Below are 16,209 nucleotides of genomic sequence, written 5' to 3'. Positions count from 1 at the left end.
TTGATCAGATTTATTTTCTCTTCAATCGTTCCTTGATACATCACAAGAAAAATGCTATTTCTTACCTTTCCCATTCGAGGTTCTCCGATCAAAGCCCTGAACTCTGGGTTGTTCTGAGCATAGCTTCTAAGATGAGCGCAGACATGATCTAACTGTTTTCTCCAGTACCCTAAAAAGTAGGAGTTATGAATATGAAAATACCCTGTAATTGTCATCAATAACTCTTCCACTGATGTGGTGCAGTAAGTAAAGAATTGTCGATTTTGACCAGGACAAACAACGCTGCGTTTTTCTGTAGCAAATCCAGCTGACCAAGGAGGAGGAAAAGAAGCAAGGTGCACCCCATAAAGGGGTGAAATAACACACTTCCCCTCAGATCAAAAGTGGAGCGCTGAGTCATTCCTTCCCAGAGTGCCTCTTGGGATGGAAAAGTTATGTGCTGCCCCATATTCAGTGTTGAGTCTAAAGACTCAAGCTAGCCCTACGTGACAGAGAATATAAAACAATTCCAGGGAAAAAAAGGTTAGTGTTAGTGCCATATTAAGCCTGAGTTATCAGGCATGACTGAACTGATTTTCAGAAAATGTGGCTTGCTTTGTAGATCTCACTGAGAGTTAAAAATGAAGCCAGGTCTGAAAACTGCATACACTGTAACAGGGTATAAGGGGTTCCAGTTTGTATTATAGACTGTATTACTGGACAAATACTTTATAATTTCCTAAAGAGAGAGTATATTTTAAGGCATAATCACAAAGAAATACAGATAAGGCTGAGTTTTGACATGCAGTTTGTGGGGAATGGGAGGCGTTCTAACGAAACAATATTGGCTCATTAAGTCCAGATGAAACCGTCTCTGTACTTTCTTCCATAGGCGCCCCTCCTCTTGAAATGGACTGAGCTGATACAACTGACAATTGCCTTCTCATCTTTCAGTTCCCTTTTCCAGACTCACTTCTCAGACAGCACCTATGAGAAATTAGCTAATTGCTAGGTAGCATCTAGGGGGCAGCTGGAGACAATTTATGCATATAGCAAACAAAAAAACAACAATGTGGAGCTGCCATTAGATGTCCCAGTCTTAACACTGATCTCTCTGCTTGTATGTTGTACCTCTTTCCCCAATTTTCTGTCTGCTCTTTGTCTATCAGATTGCAAGCTCTTTGGGGTAGGGGTGAATAATATCTAGAACATTTTGGGTGCTGCCACAATCTAAATAATTAATAAGAAGTCTGAGTAGGATTTATTTTTAATTCTTTTGCAATCTGAATCCATTATTTCCAATGCAATATTCTGTGTTTAGTGGACAAAGGGATGGAAGGACTCGTTTTAAACCTTAAGTGGCTGTGTATCAGGATCCAGCCAACTTTACTGTCGAGTGCACTTATAGAAAGTACAGAGAGTAAATAAACAGTGTAGGTGTGACAAGCCTCATTTAGTCGAAACAGTAAGATCACCCTGACCTTACTCTGACCTGCTGTAGGACCAGAATAGGAACATGAAGCCAAAGCAGAAAAAGAATGGTACTGTGCGGCTTTAATAAGACAAGCCAAGAGCAGAAGAGAAAATATACTGGGTGGGCTCTCTCCATTCTGTCGCTAATTCTTAGAAAGGATCCGCTGTACCAAAGCTGTTATATACTTAGATAAAAAACAGTTGTCCCTGATTTAATATCAGTATGTACAATGGGGCCCAACCCAACGAGGGGCCTCTGGACACTACTGCCATATAAATGCTATTTTATTATATAAAAACAAAATGTCAAAGTATAAACAAAGAAATGATTCTCAAAACATTGTTGCCCTTGAGGAAAATCAAGATATGGAGGCTTAGAAGGAAAATCAACAAGTTCAAAGGTTGGCCATATAGAAATTATGGTAAAGCGAAACAACAGACTTATAGGGTACTGATCATCAAGATAAGCTTTAAAGAAACAAACTAAGGGGTACTCATCTCTACAGTACCCCAAATTGTTCCCCAATGGCTTCCAAAGCAGAGGCATTTTGCTTTAAACTAAATCACAGACTTAAATAAATACTCATTTAAAGTAACAATTAAACCTTACAACTGGGCTACTACTTTGTAGATGCAACGCCTAGTGAAGTCAGTGATAGCTGCACTATGTTAGGCCAGGGTTAAATTGGGCCAGGTGCTTGTGACATAAAAATCAAGATGTAAAACCAGGACGCCAGAAATACACATATGCGTGCTTGGCTTCACGCTACTTATGTTTGTTATGTATCTTAAAGGATTTCTGGCAGCCTTGACTGAACATCTGAACTCATGTTGTCATTAACTGGTTACACCTAGATCGGACTGATTTACTGTACATTACAGTTACAAAAGGGATGGCTTCTGTGTAATATTTACTTTGCAAATGCTTTTGGCTCCTGTTCAAAACCGACTGAAAATACAACAGAAAAAATAGAGCTCAGATCAGAAAACTGACACTTCTATTTTGTTGTTCATAGAATATCAGGGTTAGAAGGGACCTCAGGAGGTCATCTAGTCCAACCCCCTGCTCAAAGCAGGACCAATCCCCAGACAGATTTTTGCCCCAGATCCCTAAATGGCCCCCTCAAGGATTGAACTCACAACCCTGGGTTTAGCAGGCCAATGCTCAAACCACTGACCTATCCCTCCAAATTGCCTTTACCTGTTCATTTTTCCCTGGAAGGCTGATTGTCTATTTAGTGCAGGAGGCTTATCTGTTTAGGGAGGAAACAATTACCTTAATTATTTGGCTTTTTAATTTAGCAATAATGTCATAAGTCAAATACAGTTGCACTGAAGAAATGATGGATGTGTGTGGCCAGTATAACTGAGACCAGCCTGGGTGTCACTGAATGGCTGGGGTTGGTACAAGTGTCTCTAGCCTATGTAGCTTAGCATGAAGCAAGGATGATGATGTGGAAGGCTGAGACCTGTGGGCTAACAAACAAACGGTTATGGATGTGTGGGCCAAAGCCTAGGGGATTCCAATGGAGAACGACCTGCCAGCCACCCCCTCTCTATATTCAGCAAAGGCCTCTGGGGACTCTAACGTTATGTCAGTTGGTGCGGTTCAACTGTAATACAAAGCAATTCAAAGCTTCTCCCCAACTTGCCCCTGTGAAGGCAGTTCTCTTTCCCAGGGTGAAAGCTGCACTTCCGATGCACAGACACAAAAGTCTTTAGAGTTAAATATTTTCTCAGCCCTCTTTTGGGCCAATCCCTTACCAGTATCTCTGACTAAGATAACTTCTTTGACAGGTTGAGTCAAGTACTCTATTCACGGCAGTGATGGAACTGGGAGGAGACTCCTCACAGCAAGACAGTGCGAAGAGTGATTCCCCAAGTACTGTAATAGGTTAAAAATAAAAAAGCCTCACCTAGATGTTTACAAAAAATGTAGGAAGGCCTGAAAGATGCATTAACCCCTTTTTTTACACTATAGACATAGACATCATTCTAACCAGTCCTTTGGCTGGCACACTGAAAAACACCAGTGTTCTAAGAGTTAGGTACTCTACTGAATGGGAGAATAGCTACAGATGGGTGAACCAACTGGGGAAAAAATCAACCCACCGAACCGCTGGCCATTAGTTGTATTGAGGCTCTACTAGCTCTTTACAAGTTAAAGTATCCTCCGGGCTGACAGACTGGAACACATCATGAAATTAATGAGGTCAGTGGGAGCTGCTGGGTGCTTTTGAAAATCAAGCCACTTATTTAGGTGCTCAAATATCGCTATAGGAGTCTGTCTTAAGGCTTCTTTTGGCTCTAAACTGGAATTTTGCCAGGACACTGAGGCTAAGATCCCTAATCGTAAAGGATTTTTAATGACCGCAAACAGTCAAGATGTTGGATTTAGGCTTGTCTATATAGGGAAATTGACCAGAATAGTTATTGCAGAATAATCTATTCTGCAATAGTTATTCCGGAAGAGCTGCCTGTGTGGACACTTTATTCTAGAATAATAGTGCCTTTTTCCAATTTAGTTTAATCTGTTTCCACAGTTTATTCTGCAATAGCTATTCTGGTCAATGTCCCTGTGCAGACAAGCCCTTACATGTTTTCCAAAAGACAGTGCCTCCAGCAGCACTAAATGCCACTTTTGCCAGAAAGAATAACATCACTGATTACGTGAACACCACTTTCAGACAAAACCTGAGTTTTCTTTGGTAGTCTCCAATCCAAATACGGACCAAGTCTGACCCTTTGCTCATGAGACATCACAGCCAAATGGTAAAGCTGCACAAAGGCCTTATAATGCAATTCTGGTGCATTCTGTGAACGCTTGCTGTGCTTTAGAGAAGGGCTGGGGTCTCAGATCAAAGCACCAGACACAGGGTGTACAGTTATTAGTGGGAAGAGAGATGATGTAATGATGTAAAAGAGTGGCCTTTCAAGGGATTATGCCACAGAGGACCCATTTTAAAAGAATACAAGGTAAAGTACGGTAGTTTTTTTCAGAACCAGGGGAAGTTTTCCTTGCTGACCATATGCAATCATGAACTATTTCTAACCTCTTCCAGGACTGATGGCTGTGAGCAGGGGCTTGCGATCACTCATCTTCTCCTGTTTTTCTTTTAGAGAAACCAGCTCAAGTTCCTTCTTCTCTAAGAGTGTGCTGGATGGGTAGAACAGGCCAATGGTCTGGGTTCCTTTGTCTTTTCTTTCTGTTCTATCTAGTCTTGACTTTGGTAATGAAACAACCAGAGGCTCCCAGGCAGCTCGAGTCCGTAATCCTTTATCCTGTTAGGAAAGATCAGTGCCCGGATGACAAAAGTGATAATAAAGTGTAATTAATAGTTATATAACTTTATACAAGAAAAAAAAATCACCAAAAAAGGAAAGAAACCACGTGTGTAAAAACAATTCTAGAATGAAAAAGTCATTAGAGATGCAAACTGTTTAAAGGCGGAATTTTAATAATGCCCGATTACAGTTAACATTTGGAAAAAATGCCACCCTCGCATATCACAAATACTCAGAAAAACCCATGCAGCCTATTTCTTCTAAATAGAAATTGACTTATGTTCTGATACCCTTACACATTTGTGCTTGCTAAGTATTATGATCTTCTCTTAAAATATAGTTTTTTAAAACAATGTGGCATGTGCATTATCAAAGAAAACCTTAAATTAGCCAGATATAATTTGTGAGTGATTGTGTCAGAACCAGATCATAGTACTTAAGGAGCAAACACTTTAAGAAGAGATGGATTGGTTCTCATTTTGCTATACGTAATAATGATTAGGGATGAGTAAATATCCACAGCAAACAATTCCCTCAATAAATGTATGTAACCTCTTTTTCTGCTCACAGAATGTTTGCGACCAGAACATGGTATCCTCAGATGGAAGAAGTCAATGGAGTTACACCAATTTATACCAGCTGAGGATACCAGTCTCTCTACTGTGGTCTCAGCCTCGTTTGTCACGCTGTATGACTTACCTCAGAAAACACAAAGGTATCTCCAGCATCCAATAGCATGCTATTCTGAGAGGCCAGTCTTGATGGAGGCTCAATATAAACACCACAAGATCCACAGAATCTAGCATATGGGTGGTTGCTTGCACCACACTTGAAGCAAGTAAAGTAGCTTGGAGGAGGACCTGGCTGAAAAGTACAATGAAACTATTGTCATCATAGGAGCACATAAATATGTAGCACAATGGAGATCTAGCTTCTTGTACTCCCAGAAATAAGGCTACCAATCAGACCAACCAGCATGAATTTAGAGAAACTAGAGTGATAGTGGTTACAATTGTTAGACTGGTGACCTTGGTTGCCAGTTCTAAACCAGGCTCATACCCTGACAAAAGCCAGACCAAATGTGCAGCTCATCACAGTCAACTGTGGCTGAACCAGGCCATGCAGAGGTAAGGTTTTGCAGATGGAATCAGCATCTACATAGGTTAATTTTTAGGCCTACCAACCTTAAAATATTGGTATCAAATGCACTTTTAAAATATTTTTCTCCTCTTGGAAACCCTGTCTTTAGTACTGTGGCACTCTGGAACGTCAAAGCATCTCAGTTAATTGTCTGTTCCACTGTACTCCTCCCCAGGCCCTCTCTCTATGAAAACCCATGATTTCACTGGCATATATAGCAGAGTTTCTAATTTTTATGTGGCCCTAGAAGATACAGTTTGAATTTCCCCATCCTGGTGGGGGTGAATCTAGCACAAGAAGTTATAGAAATGTGGTTGCAGAAATACATTACATGGGGACATCTTTACATTGACTATTTTAGGTAAAAGCTCCTCTGGGCAGGGAACATGGGTGAAATTCTGGCCCTCCGGAAGGCAACGGGAGTTTGGCCATTGACTTTAATGGGATTGCAATTTCATCCTATGTCTTTAATTTCTCTTTACTGAGCTCTGCGCATCTATAGCACTGTATACAAACATTAAATAGTAACAATATAAAAACATGTCCTAACCCACAAGATTCCTGGGAATGGCGCTATGGAATTGCTGCAGGTCATAGATGCGTAAAACCAGGCTTGTCAACACAAACACCAAATGCCAATGAAAGGGAAAATGGTCTTTACAGAAGCCTGAGCCAAAGAGCATACCTTGGCTCCACACCAGTCACAGAAACGAGCATCACAGTGGTTATCACGGCCGCATTTTGAGCAGGATATTGTTCTCCCTAGATGACTTGATAAAGGTGGGGGTGTATCTCCACTGAGTGCAGGCTAGTAAAGCAAAACAAGAATTTCATAGGCTACAGTAAAAGAAAACCAAAGGGGAAATAAGGGGAGGGTGAAAGCAAGCCAATTTGAAAGCACAAAGCAATGTTCAATCTAAGGGAATGCTCAGTCTAAAGCAATGGTTTCAGCAGTGAATTAACATTGGGCTTACTCTGATCTAATGTGGAATTTTCTCATTTAAAGGATACAATCAAATATGTTTTTAAATAGTTGTGTGTGTGTCTAACTTTCCATTATTCATCCCCTGAGAAATCTGACCACAAAACCTTATTTCCTAACATATTTTGTCCTTTTTTAATAGTGCAATTATTCAGCTAGAAACATGGGGACATAAGGAAAATTTGAAATGAAAACAGGCTATGTTGAAAAAATTACATTCCACAAAAGAAAAATATTGGTCACATTTTCTAATTTGTTCGCAAGATTCGTGTAAATCTTAAAATGTTGGCGTGAGTGGAGGGCCAGGGGGGATTAGATCACTTGTTTTGCATTTATTTTGATCTCTCATTTTCTATAGTTGTTTCACTGCTAGTAAGTCAGTTCCTCAGTGTAACCCCACTACAACGAACCAGTCAGAGTGCACAATGTGCTTATCTTAAAGCTTGTGAGTAGTCCCACTGAATTTTCAAGATTACAGGGATTGTACAGGAAACCTCTACACCCAGGTCCTGGTAGTTTTAGCTAAGATCTAGCATTGTTGTCATAGTGACCAATAGGCAATGAGATCCAAATTATTACTGTCTTCTCTCAGCCCTGTAGCTCTCCCTGCTTAGCGAAAGGAAATCTCTCCTTGGGCATTTAGAAGAGATTTTGCCTAAGGGGTAGAAATTAAAAATTACTCCAGCCAAATGAACACAGCTAAACTGGAAGATGACACAGACAGCGATCTTAGAGGGAAAATTCACGGTTGTTTCTCTCACCTCTGGACAGAATCACTGCCAAAAACAAGCATAGTAGTTGTACGCTGATGGGGCATGCAGGAAGTGGAGATAACAAAAATAATTAAAAGGTCACTAATACACACAGCATTTTAAATCAATATGAGTGGTCTTTCCTGCTGCGATTACCCATCATTGCTGTCAAGATTTATAGTTTTTAACTGCAATTTAAAAGAGAACTGAACACACACAAGCGTCACTAAATTCAGGAAACTGAGTCAAGACCATCACCTTTGACAGACATTTTCAAAGCACCTTTCGGCAGAGACAGCAGCACTGTACAATCGTGGCTCCCGCGGGAGAAACAAGAAGGTGTATGATGGGATTTCCAGTATCTTGTAGAGCTTGGAGCAGGGTATTTCAAAGGGAGAGCTGCTAGGTGCTAGAATTCTCCCCTAGGCTACACAAAAGAAAGCACAGCCCCCAGCACAGGGCCAGATTTGGCCCCACGTTTTCAAGACAAAGAAAATGAAGTTCATTCACTGTAACCAAGTGTGACGGTTTTGTGCATGAACCCTACCGTCTGTATTTCAGGCAGTCTGCTTTCACAGGTCACACAGTGTTTTATGTGAATAGGGTTTCCGGTGCCACATACCCGACAGATTACTTTGCCCTTTAAAATACAGAAAAAACAGACTAATCATTGGATAATTTTAAACTGTAACCAACAGGACGGTAAGGATAAACCATCTGCTCAATAGGGATTTGAGCCTGCAGTCGCATAGTCCTGCAGATGGAGGAACTCCCTCAAGTGTGCACGCACAGTGCTCAAATAACTCCTGCACTGTGGGCTTTAATAAAGTTAAGCTACCTTGCCCAGTTGCCATGCAGATCTGCAGCTGAGGGCAGTGTTGTTGAATTGGCAAGACATTTGACTTAGGGGCTCCAACATCAGTGTTCCCTTCAGGCTGTTTACAATATTTGCTCAGTTGTACACACAGTTCCTTGCAGACAGTCTATTATTTGCAATGAAAATCAAAAGAAAGACACCTATACCTTTGGGCTACTCTTCCTGGGGAGATCTCACTGGGCAGCCTTGGTTACTGCTACGGAGTGTGAGTTTCCACTGGTGCTAGGAATTATGAGCATGACAAATTCTAGTGTTGACAAGTGTGTCCACACTAGCCATGCTCAATCGGTTTAGGTTTGCCCCTGTACCTACATTAGGGCTGCTCTAAACCATTTAAAGTGTGGGCTGAGGTCTATGACAACTGTAAAAAAAACAAGTCCTCAGCCAGTGAATGTCCTTACTGTCTGACAATCCCCATTCCCTCAGTTCCTCCTTCAGCAGCCTCCTCCCTTTCCCAGAAATGCTTCCCCAGCCCCTCATACCCCACAATACCACGCTAGCTGAGAATCACCAGCTGAGACTGCATTCTGCATCCCACAGGAACCCCCCTGAACATGTCTCTCCCCCCCCACCCCAGCTCCAGCTGTGCCATTCCCATATAACAAGTAATATTTCACAATCAAAAGAGGTAAATAGACTTGCGAGGACAGATTTATTAGAGTTAAAATAGCTATGAGTAAGGTATAAATGCCTAGACAGATCAAATTAACATACTCTATACTGTGCAGAAGAAATGCCTCCCTACCTTACTCAAATAGATATTACTGACATGTTGTGGTCTTGTGCAACATGCCTTGTCATGCCACTGAGGTCGATCTTTAATGACAGCTACTGTTCAATAAACATTTTAAATCCTACTAACTCAAAGTTGCGGCAAGGTAAAGAGCCAAAGCCAAACGGAATCAAAACGTCTCTAACAAAATCGTCTACAGGAAACATACCAAGCTCTAGGTAATTTACTTCTTGGTTACATTGATTCTTAATTACCTTTAAGCAGATGCTGGCCTGGGGTTGCAGCTGTGGAGCTATAGGGGCCTCACAGACAATACAAGTTGGTGTGTTCATTGGCACCATAGTTCTGCATTCGACACATAGTCCCATCTGTACAAAAGACAACATGCTGTTTCTTTAGAATGGAAAATTACACTCTCACGAAAGTTAATATCAGACTTTTCGATATTATCACTTAGCAGAGGGTAAAGCAGTAGGCACAGGGGCCTGATATTTTTATATATCTACATGCTGAGTTAGGAAGTACCTACACTACATATTATTCCTGCTACAAATGGTAAGATGTTGTCGTTACTAGGGTTCTTTATAAGCCAAACCCTTCAGTCCTTAGTCTTTACTCAGGAAAAAAGTCTCACATTGATTCCAGTGGGACATTTACCTGAGTAAGGGCCTCAGCATTCAGTCATAACACACTCACAACAGACTGGCTCCTTTCCTCTGAGGTATGGTGTCAGGGAATACTAGCAACAGAGGGTCCTGTGGCACCTTTGAGACTAACAGAAGTATTGGGAGCATAAGCTTTCGTGGGTAAGAAATACTAAGGAACGTACACATTGCAGCACATGGAGCATTACAATGAAATATCTAGGGCAATTCACACTGCAGGAAAGTGGAATGAAATAGAAAAAAAGAACGACCACATTGGGTCAGACCAATGGTCCATCTAGCCCAGTATCCTGTCTTCTGACAGTGGCCAATGCCAGGTGCCCCAGAGGGAATGAACAGAACAGGGAATCATCCAGTGATCCATCCCCAGTCGCCCATTCCCAGCTTCTGGCAATTGCTTCCTAAAGACCTAAATCCTGGGCTATGCCCCGAGTAGCTAAATCTTAGGCTATGCTTGGAGTAGCCCTCGTGGTTGTGGTGGGGAAGGATTCCTTTCCCCCGACAAGGTGGTGCCTCTGTAGAGAAGCTTCACAGCTGCTATTATGGCTGCAACAGTAACACAGTGGGGACAGGGAGGAGGAAGGGAACAGCAGGAACCCCTGACCTCATCCTCACTTAAGGCCCCCACTTCCCCCCCTGCCCCGCCCGAGCTGGAGTCTACATTGCACAGGAGTACACCGAGGACCTCTATGGGTGCTTCAAGAGAAGGGAAAAGAATTTTCCCTCCAGGCTGCAGAGTGCCATTCTGCAGCACTTATCGCTGCCTTTAGGTTCCAGTCGACCAGGGAGATGCTATGTGCCTGAGGGCTACTTGCACAAGGAGAACAGTTGTATGTGCATACTTCCACAGATCAGCTGCTCTTGCCATGCCCCTAAATTACACCTCCCCCATGAGCCTCGCAGACATGCGCCCCGTACCAGACACGATCTGCTGCAGCCCACCACACAAGGAACCATGTGAGTTCCAATGGGCCCAGAGCTTTCTACAGCCATGCAATAGATGGGGCAAGATTTTCCCCAATATGCATAATAACCAGTGTATAATACACAGTGAATACTAAAAAGCGTCATGAACCCTAGCTGTCAAAAGGAACTATTCCCATTAGACAAGTGCTCTGCTAAAAAATGGATTCTAAGCAGCTTGGGGCAGAGGTTGGGTCTTCCCGTGTGTGTGTACAGCGCCTAGCATAAAGTCCTGATCAAGCCCTCTGGCACCACTGCACTACAAATAATAAAGATTATTATTGTTACTTTAGCTGGGGGAAAGGGGAGACAAAGCAGAGATTGCAGGTACTGTTTTTCAAAGCCCAGTAAAACTAAGAAAACAAAAACAAAGGACAAACTCATATAAGGTAAGTTTTGCTCAAAAAAATAGAGGCCTGAGTGTAAATTTTTAACTTCATTTGTCAGCCCATTTATACACATTTTAAAGCTAAATTTTACCCCCCTCAAAATAGTGGTTTCATTGGAATTGATGATGAACTCTAATGGTGCCATTATAAGAGTTAATTCCAGCATAACGCTGCCATTCACAAACAAGTCAATTCACATTCTCTTCCAGATACCCATCTCATCAGATTAAATAAGGAGGCTGTTGCTGTTCTGCGGGCCTGGTGTTTACTTACTATTATCAGATGAAAACAAGTCCAACATGAGTACTGTACTGACATGTAAGACAGTGTTTGAGGGAGAATATTCTCATTTGTTTCAAACAATCTCTCTCTCCTCATATGTGATCTCAGAGATTACAGGATGGGTTCTTACCAAAAACTAACTGCTGCTTTTCTGTGTCTATCATTTGGCATTACTCTGCTATGAATCATTTTTAGGATAATGGGACAAGTGAGTTGATTCCCACAACATTACTTATTTTGATCCATGCAGTCTTAACACAGCAGAATCAATGTTACCCATGCAATTACGGCTATACTTATTCCATAGATATACCATATCATTCAAGGTCCCAAAAGTTCTTCTAATTCCTACTACTATAACTCTTGTCCAGGCCTTGGTCAGCTCTCAACTGATATAACCTCCTATTTCCTGTTCTCACTGCTTCTTATTTCAACCCCTACAATCTATCCAAAATGCCACTGCCAAACTTGTTCTTCTCCTGCCACTCTGACCATACCACTCCTTTCACTGGCTTTCCACTGGCATTCATGTCAGATTCAAACTTCGCATCTTTCCCTTCATTCAAGCTGGGCACTGCCTACATCTCTACTCTGATCTCCCACTAAATGTCCCTGCATGTCCTCAGGCCTTTGTCTTTGCACTTTCTTCTATGCTTCCCCTCATGCTTGGAACTCCTTCTTCTTCATCAAATCATCTCTGCCACAATGTAATAAGGGTCAGATCCTGGTCCCATTGCAGTCAATGGCCAAACTCTCACTGATCTCAGTGGGGCCAGGAGTTCATGCTAAGTGTCTAATGTAACATTTAAAAGAAAGTGAAATCTACACTGCTTTGACATTTGTCCATCATCTGGCATGTGTCTGCATTGTCTAACTAATTATGGCCTCAATGTTGCAAACCCACACCTAACTAGCTTTAAGTATGTGACCAGTCTCATTGAAATCACTGGGACTGCTTACATGTGTGAAATTACTCGAGTGTTTTCAGGATCAGAGTCTTAGACTATTACTTGTGGCTATCTCTATGTTTTGTACAGTACCAAACACCCTGATTATGCTTAATAGATAAGAAATAGCTATACAGAGCTCTAGGCTAAGATTTTCATAGCCACCTAGGGGATTTAGACACACAATTCCCATTAATTCCAATGGGAATTGTGCATCTAAATCGGCCTCGTGTTATTGTGACTATGTGAGCAAAATCACAGGACTGTGACAGAGTGCTAGGAATCAGCGCCTATTGAAGCACTATGGTCACTGTTTAATCAATTAGGCCTAGGGGATTAAGAAGAGGAGTTCCTGATGAGCAGATCTGATTGGGGCTGGGGAGTGAATGAGCTAATTAGCACATTAAGGAGACTGGATAAAAGAGCGCAGGAAGGAAGCAGTGGAAAAAGCAAAGCAAGGGAGAGGAAGAGAGCAGAAGGAGGAGTTCTCTGGGTGGAGGGAGACAACTTCTCCCCTACCCTTTGTAACAGGGGTAGTAAAGCTGAATAACATAAAATACAGTATACAGAAGGTGGCAGAGTAAAACACTATAAATGAACTGTACTCTACATGGTGTCCCTCTCCTCTGTTTGCCAGAAGCTGGGAATGGGTGACAGGGGATGGATCACTTGATGATTCCCTGTTCTGTTCATTCCCTCTGGGGCACATGGCATTGGCTACTGTCGGAAGACAGGATAATGGGCTAGATGGATCTTTGGTCTGTCCCAGTATAGCCTTTCTTATGTTCCTATGACTCTCCGAGCAGTTTATGCAAAAAGCAAAGAAGATGGGAGCAGTGGGTGCCCCATCAGAGAAATAATTAAAACATACATGCAGAGTCCCTCAAAAGCATAATACTCATTTTCAACTGCAACAAGTTCAACATTAATTATACTGCGGCAATGTCAAAACCTAACTATTGCTAACAGTGTGTGCTCCAGCTATAGTCAAAGTTACCCAAGTAGTTCCATTTTAAAGGCTGTTTTTTAATTGCTGACAGCTGGCTCAAACTTTCACTTTTCAGGCTGAAATTGTCCAGATCCAGTCTGCCTGAAGGCAGAAAGTTAATCAACAGTTCTGAGAACTAAAAGAGTGAAAAAAAATACACTTTTGCTATGATAAAATTAATCTTGCAACTCAGTGACCCTGGCTGAGTTATAACCGCCTAACAGCATGTGCATGCATGGTCCTTTTTTAATAACACTTTTAAAAAAATAACAAGCTCTCAAAATTCTAAAAGAACGGGGCTGCACTATACTTTATATCACACTGTATTTTGTATTATATTAAAATGGATCAGCATTAACTCCCAGGTTTATTTATCCTCAGAAATCCACTGGGGCTCAGTGGGGACTGTACAGTAGCTGCTCCTCCATTTTAGCCCCTCCTCTCTGATATATTCCCTTGAGACCTGCAGAGGTCGAATCCCAAGACAGTACCTGCAGAGGGGTTTCTTGGGCATAGCGGGAGCTTGATGAAGATCTGTTGCTCTCTAGTTAATGTCACACTCCCTTGTCCAGTCCCACTGACTCTTGTTCCCCATCATGAGCACTAGGGAAGGGTTACAACTGATCCTAAACCCTTCCACTTTCAGTATCAGGCTGCTGATCAGATCTATGCGTGGACTCTAGTAATTGCATTTGCTTTTCAAGTCGGAGACACTTATGGGGCTGAAATAAATGAGATCTACTCTTCCGTGGTATTTAACCCTATACATTGCTCACTGAGGCAAAAAAAGGCTCATGAACAAACAAAACCTGCAATTGGTTTTGCTTATTCAGTCAGATTTCTGCAGAACCCGAGAGTACAATCCTGGGTGCAGACACCTTCTTGTGGAATTACATTGTTGTTGGTCTGACCAGCTCATGATTGGATGCTGCCCCCTGTATGAGACAGAAGGAGCAAAAGTGTTAGGCTACATCTACACTACGGGGGGGTGTCGATTTAAGATACACAAATTCAGCTACGTGAATCCCCGAGAGGTCGATTTCTACCCGCCGATTCAGGGCCTTAGTTGCAAAGGCAATTTCTTTTCCAAACAGAGTCTGACACTGCTCTCAGTGAAGCCAGTAAAAATTTAGCAATTGATTGCAATGAATAGGACCAGGATTTGGATACAAGATGCTACAAAGAAGAAAGGTAGGACTGCTGCAAAGGTAGGAGGACAATTTACTGACTACTGAAGATTTTGCCAGAAAGGTGCTAAATTAGATCCTAATAGAGCTAAAATGGTACAATAACATCAACATGTCTGCAATTAAAATCTTCCTAACTCTGACCCTGAAAGAGGCTGAATATCCTCACTTTCTGATGACTTTGCTAGGAGCTGACGGCACTCAGTACATTGCAGGATCGGGTCCTGTGGCCATATCTGTGACTGCCTCAGGGGGAATAGTGAAGAAAATTAGACCATTGGCTCATTGTGAATTTTGGTTATTATCTCTTGGGGGAGAGTGATGGGCACCATTATAAAAACCTAGCTAAACCGAGAGATCTCAGATGTGCACATATCGGTCTATCGATCTTGTAAAATCACCTCCTGTTCATGAATACTAGTGTGCTCTTTTTAGAGATATGTGACATACCAGAATCAGAGACTTATATGATACTGGCATTAAGTGCAATACCAGCAAAAGTCATGGGACCGTGCACCATGTTTAGCTTTTGAATAAGACCTGTCTGTGTTTTGAACTTTACAGTTTCTGAAGATTTGTTGGTCACTGCAGCACTAATGGGTATCTATATTGTCGCTTTTTTCTGGCACAGATGAAGAAAAAATAATTTATTTTTCCAAAATATCCTTATAAAAACAGATCCCATTAGAAACTTGCCCTGGTCAGCTGAAAGCCACAGGCAAAACAAACCAGAAAATTATTATTGTCACTCCTGCCAAAGTTACTGACCGATATGAAGAATCGTAGAAAGCAGGATTTTCCAACTGAAAGTGTGATGAAAACACAGTTCCCTCAGCAGTAACTTATATACTTTGTGGAGGCTGATTCTCAAAATAGGAGTGAGTTGGTTACAATTTTTTTGCTGACCTGAGCTCCTTCAGGGGGTGGAAGGCGACACCCTGGCACTGGCAGGATCGGAGAACCGCATTCTTGACAGAAGCGAGCAAAGGGATCAGATGGGCGAGGAGCTAAGCAATGTGCACACCTAGAAATAACAGGAAACTGGTTCAACGTGTTCTCAATTTGTGCTGCTAAATCCTGCAACCTCCTGCAGTGAAACCCAGCACAGGGGATCAAAGAGCCCAGACTGGTGAGCACTTACTCACACTCACTGTCTGGGACTACTCCTGGGCAAATGCTCACCAACACGAGAAAGGGCTGCACACTGTAATTGTAAAACCAATCCTCCCCCTCCCCATTCCTTGGGATGGCAGATCATTAATTAGGTTTACATCTCACTATAATAAAACATTATCAGTAAGATACAGTAACATTAAAAACATGACAACAGCAATCCCCTTTTATTAACCAATGTCCACACTTGCCTTCCTCATTTTAGTTTAATTTAACAGCATTGTCACTTCAATTGTTAAAGCAATTTCTTTGTGATTCTCCCACCACAAACAGCAGGGGGGAAAAGCACCTTACTTGAGGAAGTCTGTTTCCCTCTGGATTCTCATTGTCTGGGTGCTTGTTAGACTTTTCCTGGAAGACACTGCGGAACCAATGAACTGAAATAAAGATGGTT

General features: G+C 42.0%; 1 protein-coding gene across 6 annotated transcripts in view; it reads right to left on the bottom strand.

Moving 5' to 3' along the window:
• Positions 1-16,209, bottom strand: part of DZANK1 (double zinc ribbon and ankyrin repeat domains 1) — a 35,107-nt gene that overhangs the window by 10,163 nt on the left and 8,735 nt on the right. For all 6 annotated transcript variants that reach the window (XM_054024265.1, XM_054024266.1, XM_054024264.1 and 3 more), the window contains 8 exons: positions 16,110-16,192; positions 15,549-15,666; positions 9,476-9,589; positions 8,159-8,251; positions 6,563-6,685; positions 5,437-5,601; positions 4,506-4,734; positions 66-169 (listed from right to left, as the gene is read on the bottom strand). In XM_054024265.1, coding sequence (XP_053880240.1) covers positions 66-169; positions 4,506-4,734; positions 5,437-5,601; positions 6,563-6,685; positions 8,159-8,251; positions 9,476-9,589; positions 15,549-15,666; positions 16,110-16,192 — 1,029 coding nt within the window. The remainder of the gene's footprint in view (positions 1-65; positions 170-4,505; positions 4,735-5,436; positions 5,602-6,562; positions 6,686-8,158; positions 8,252-9,475; positions 9,590-15,548; positions 15,667-16,109; positions 16,193-16,209) is intronic.

The sequence above is a fragment of the Malaclemys terrapin genome, chromosome 3 (assembly GCF_027887155.1).
Source record: "Malaclemys terrapin pileata isolate rMalTer1 chromosome 3, rMalTer1.hap1, whole genome shotgun sequence".
In the NCBI taxonomy this organism is placed as follows: domain Eukaryota; kingdom Metazoa; phylum Chordata; order Testudines; family Emydidae; genus Malaclemys; species Malaclemys terrapin.
This window is presented reverse-complemented; position numbering and strand designations above follow the sequence as displayed.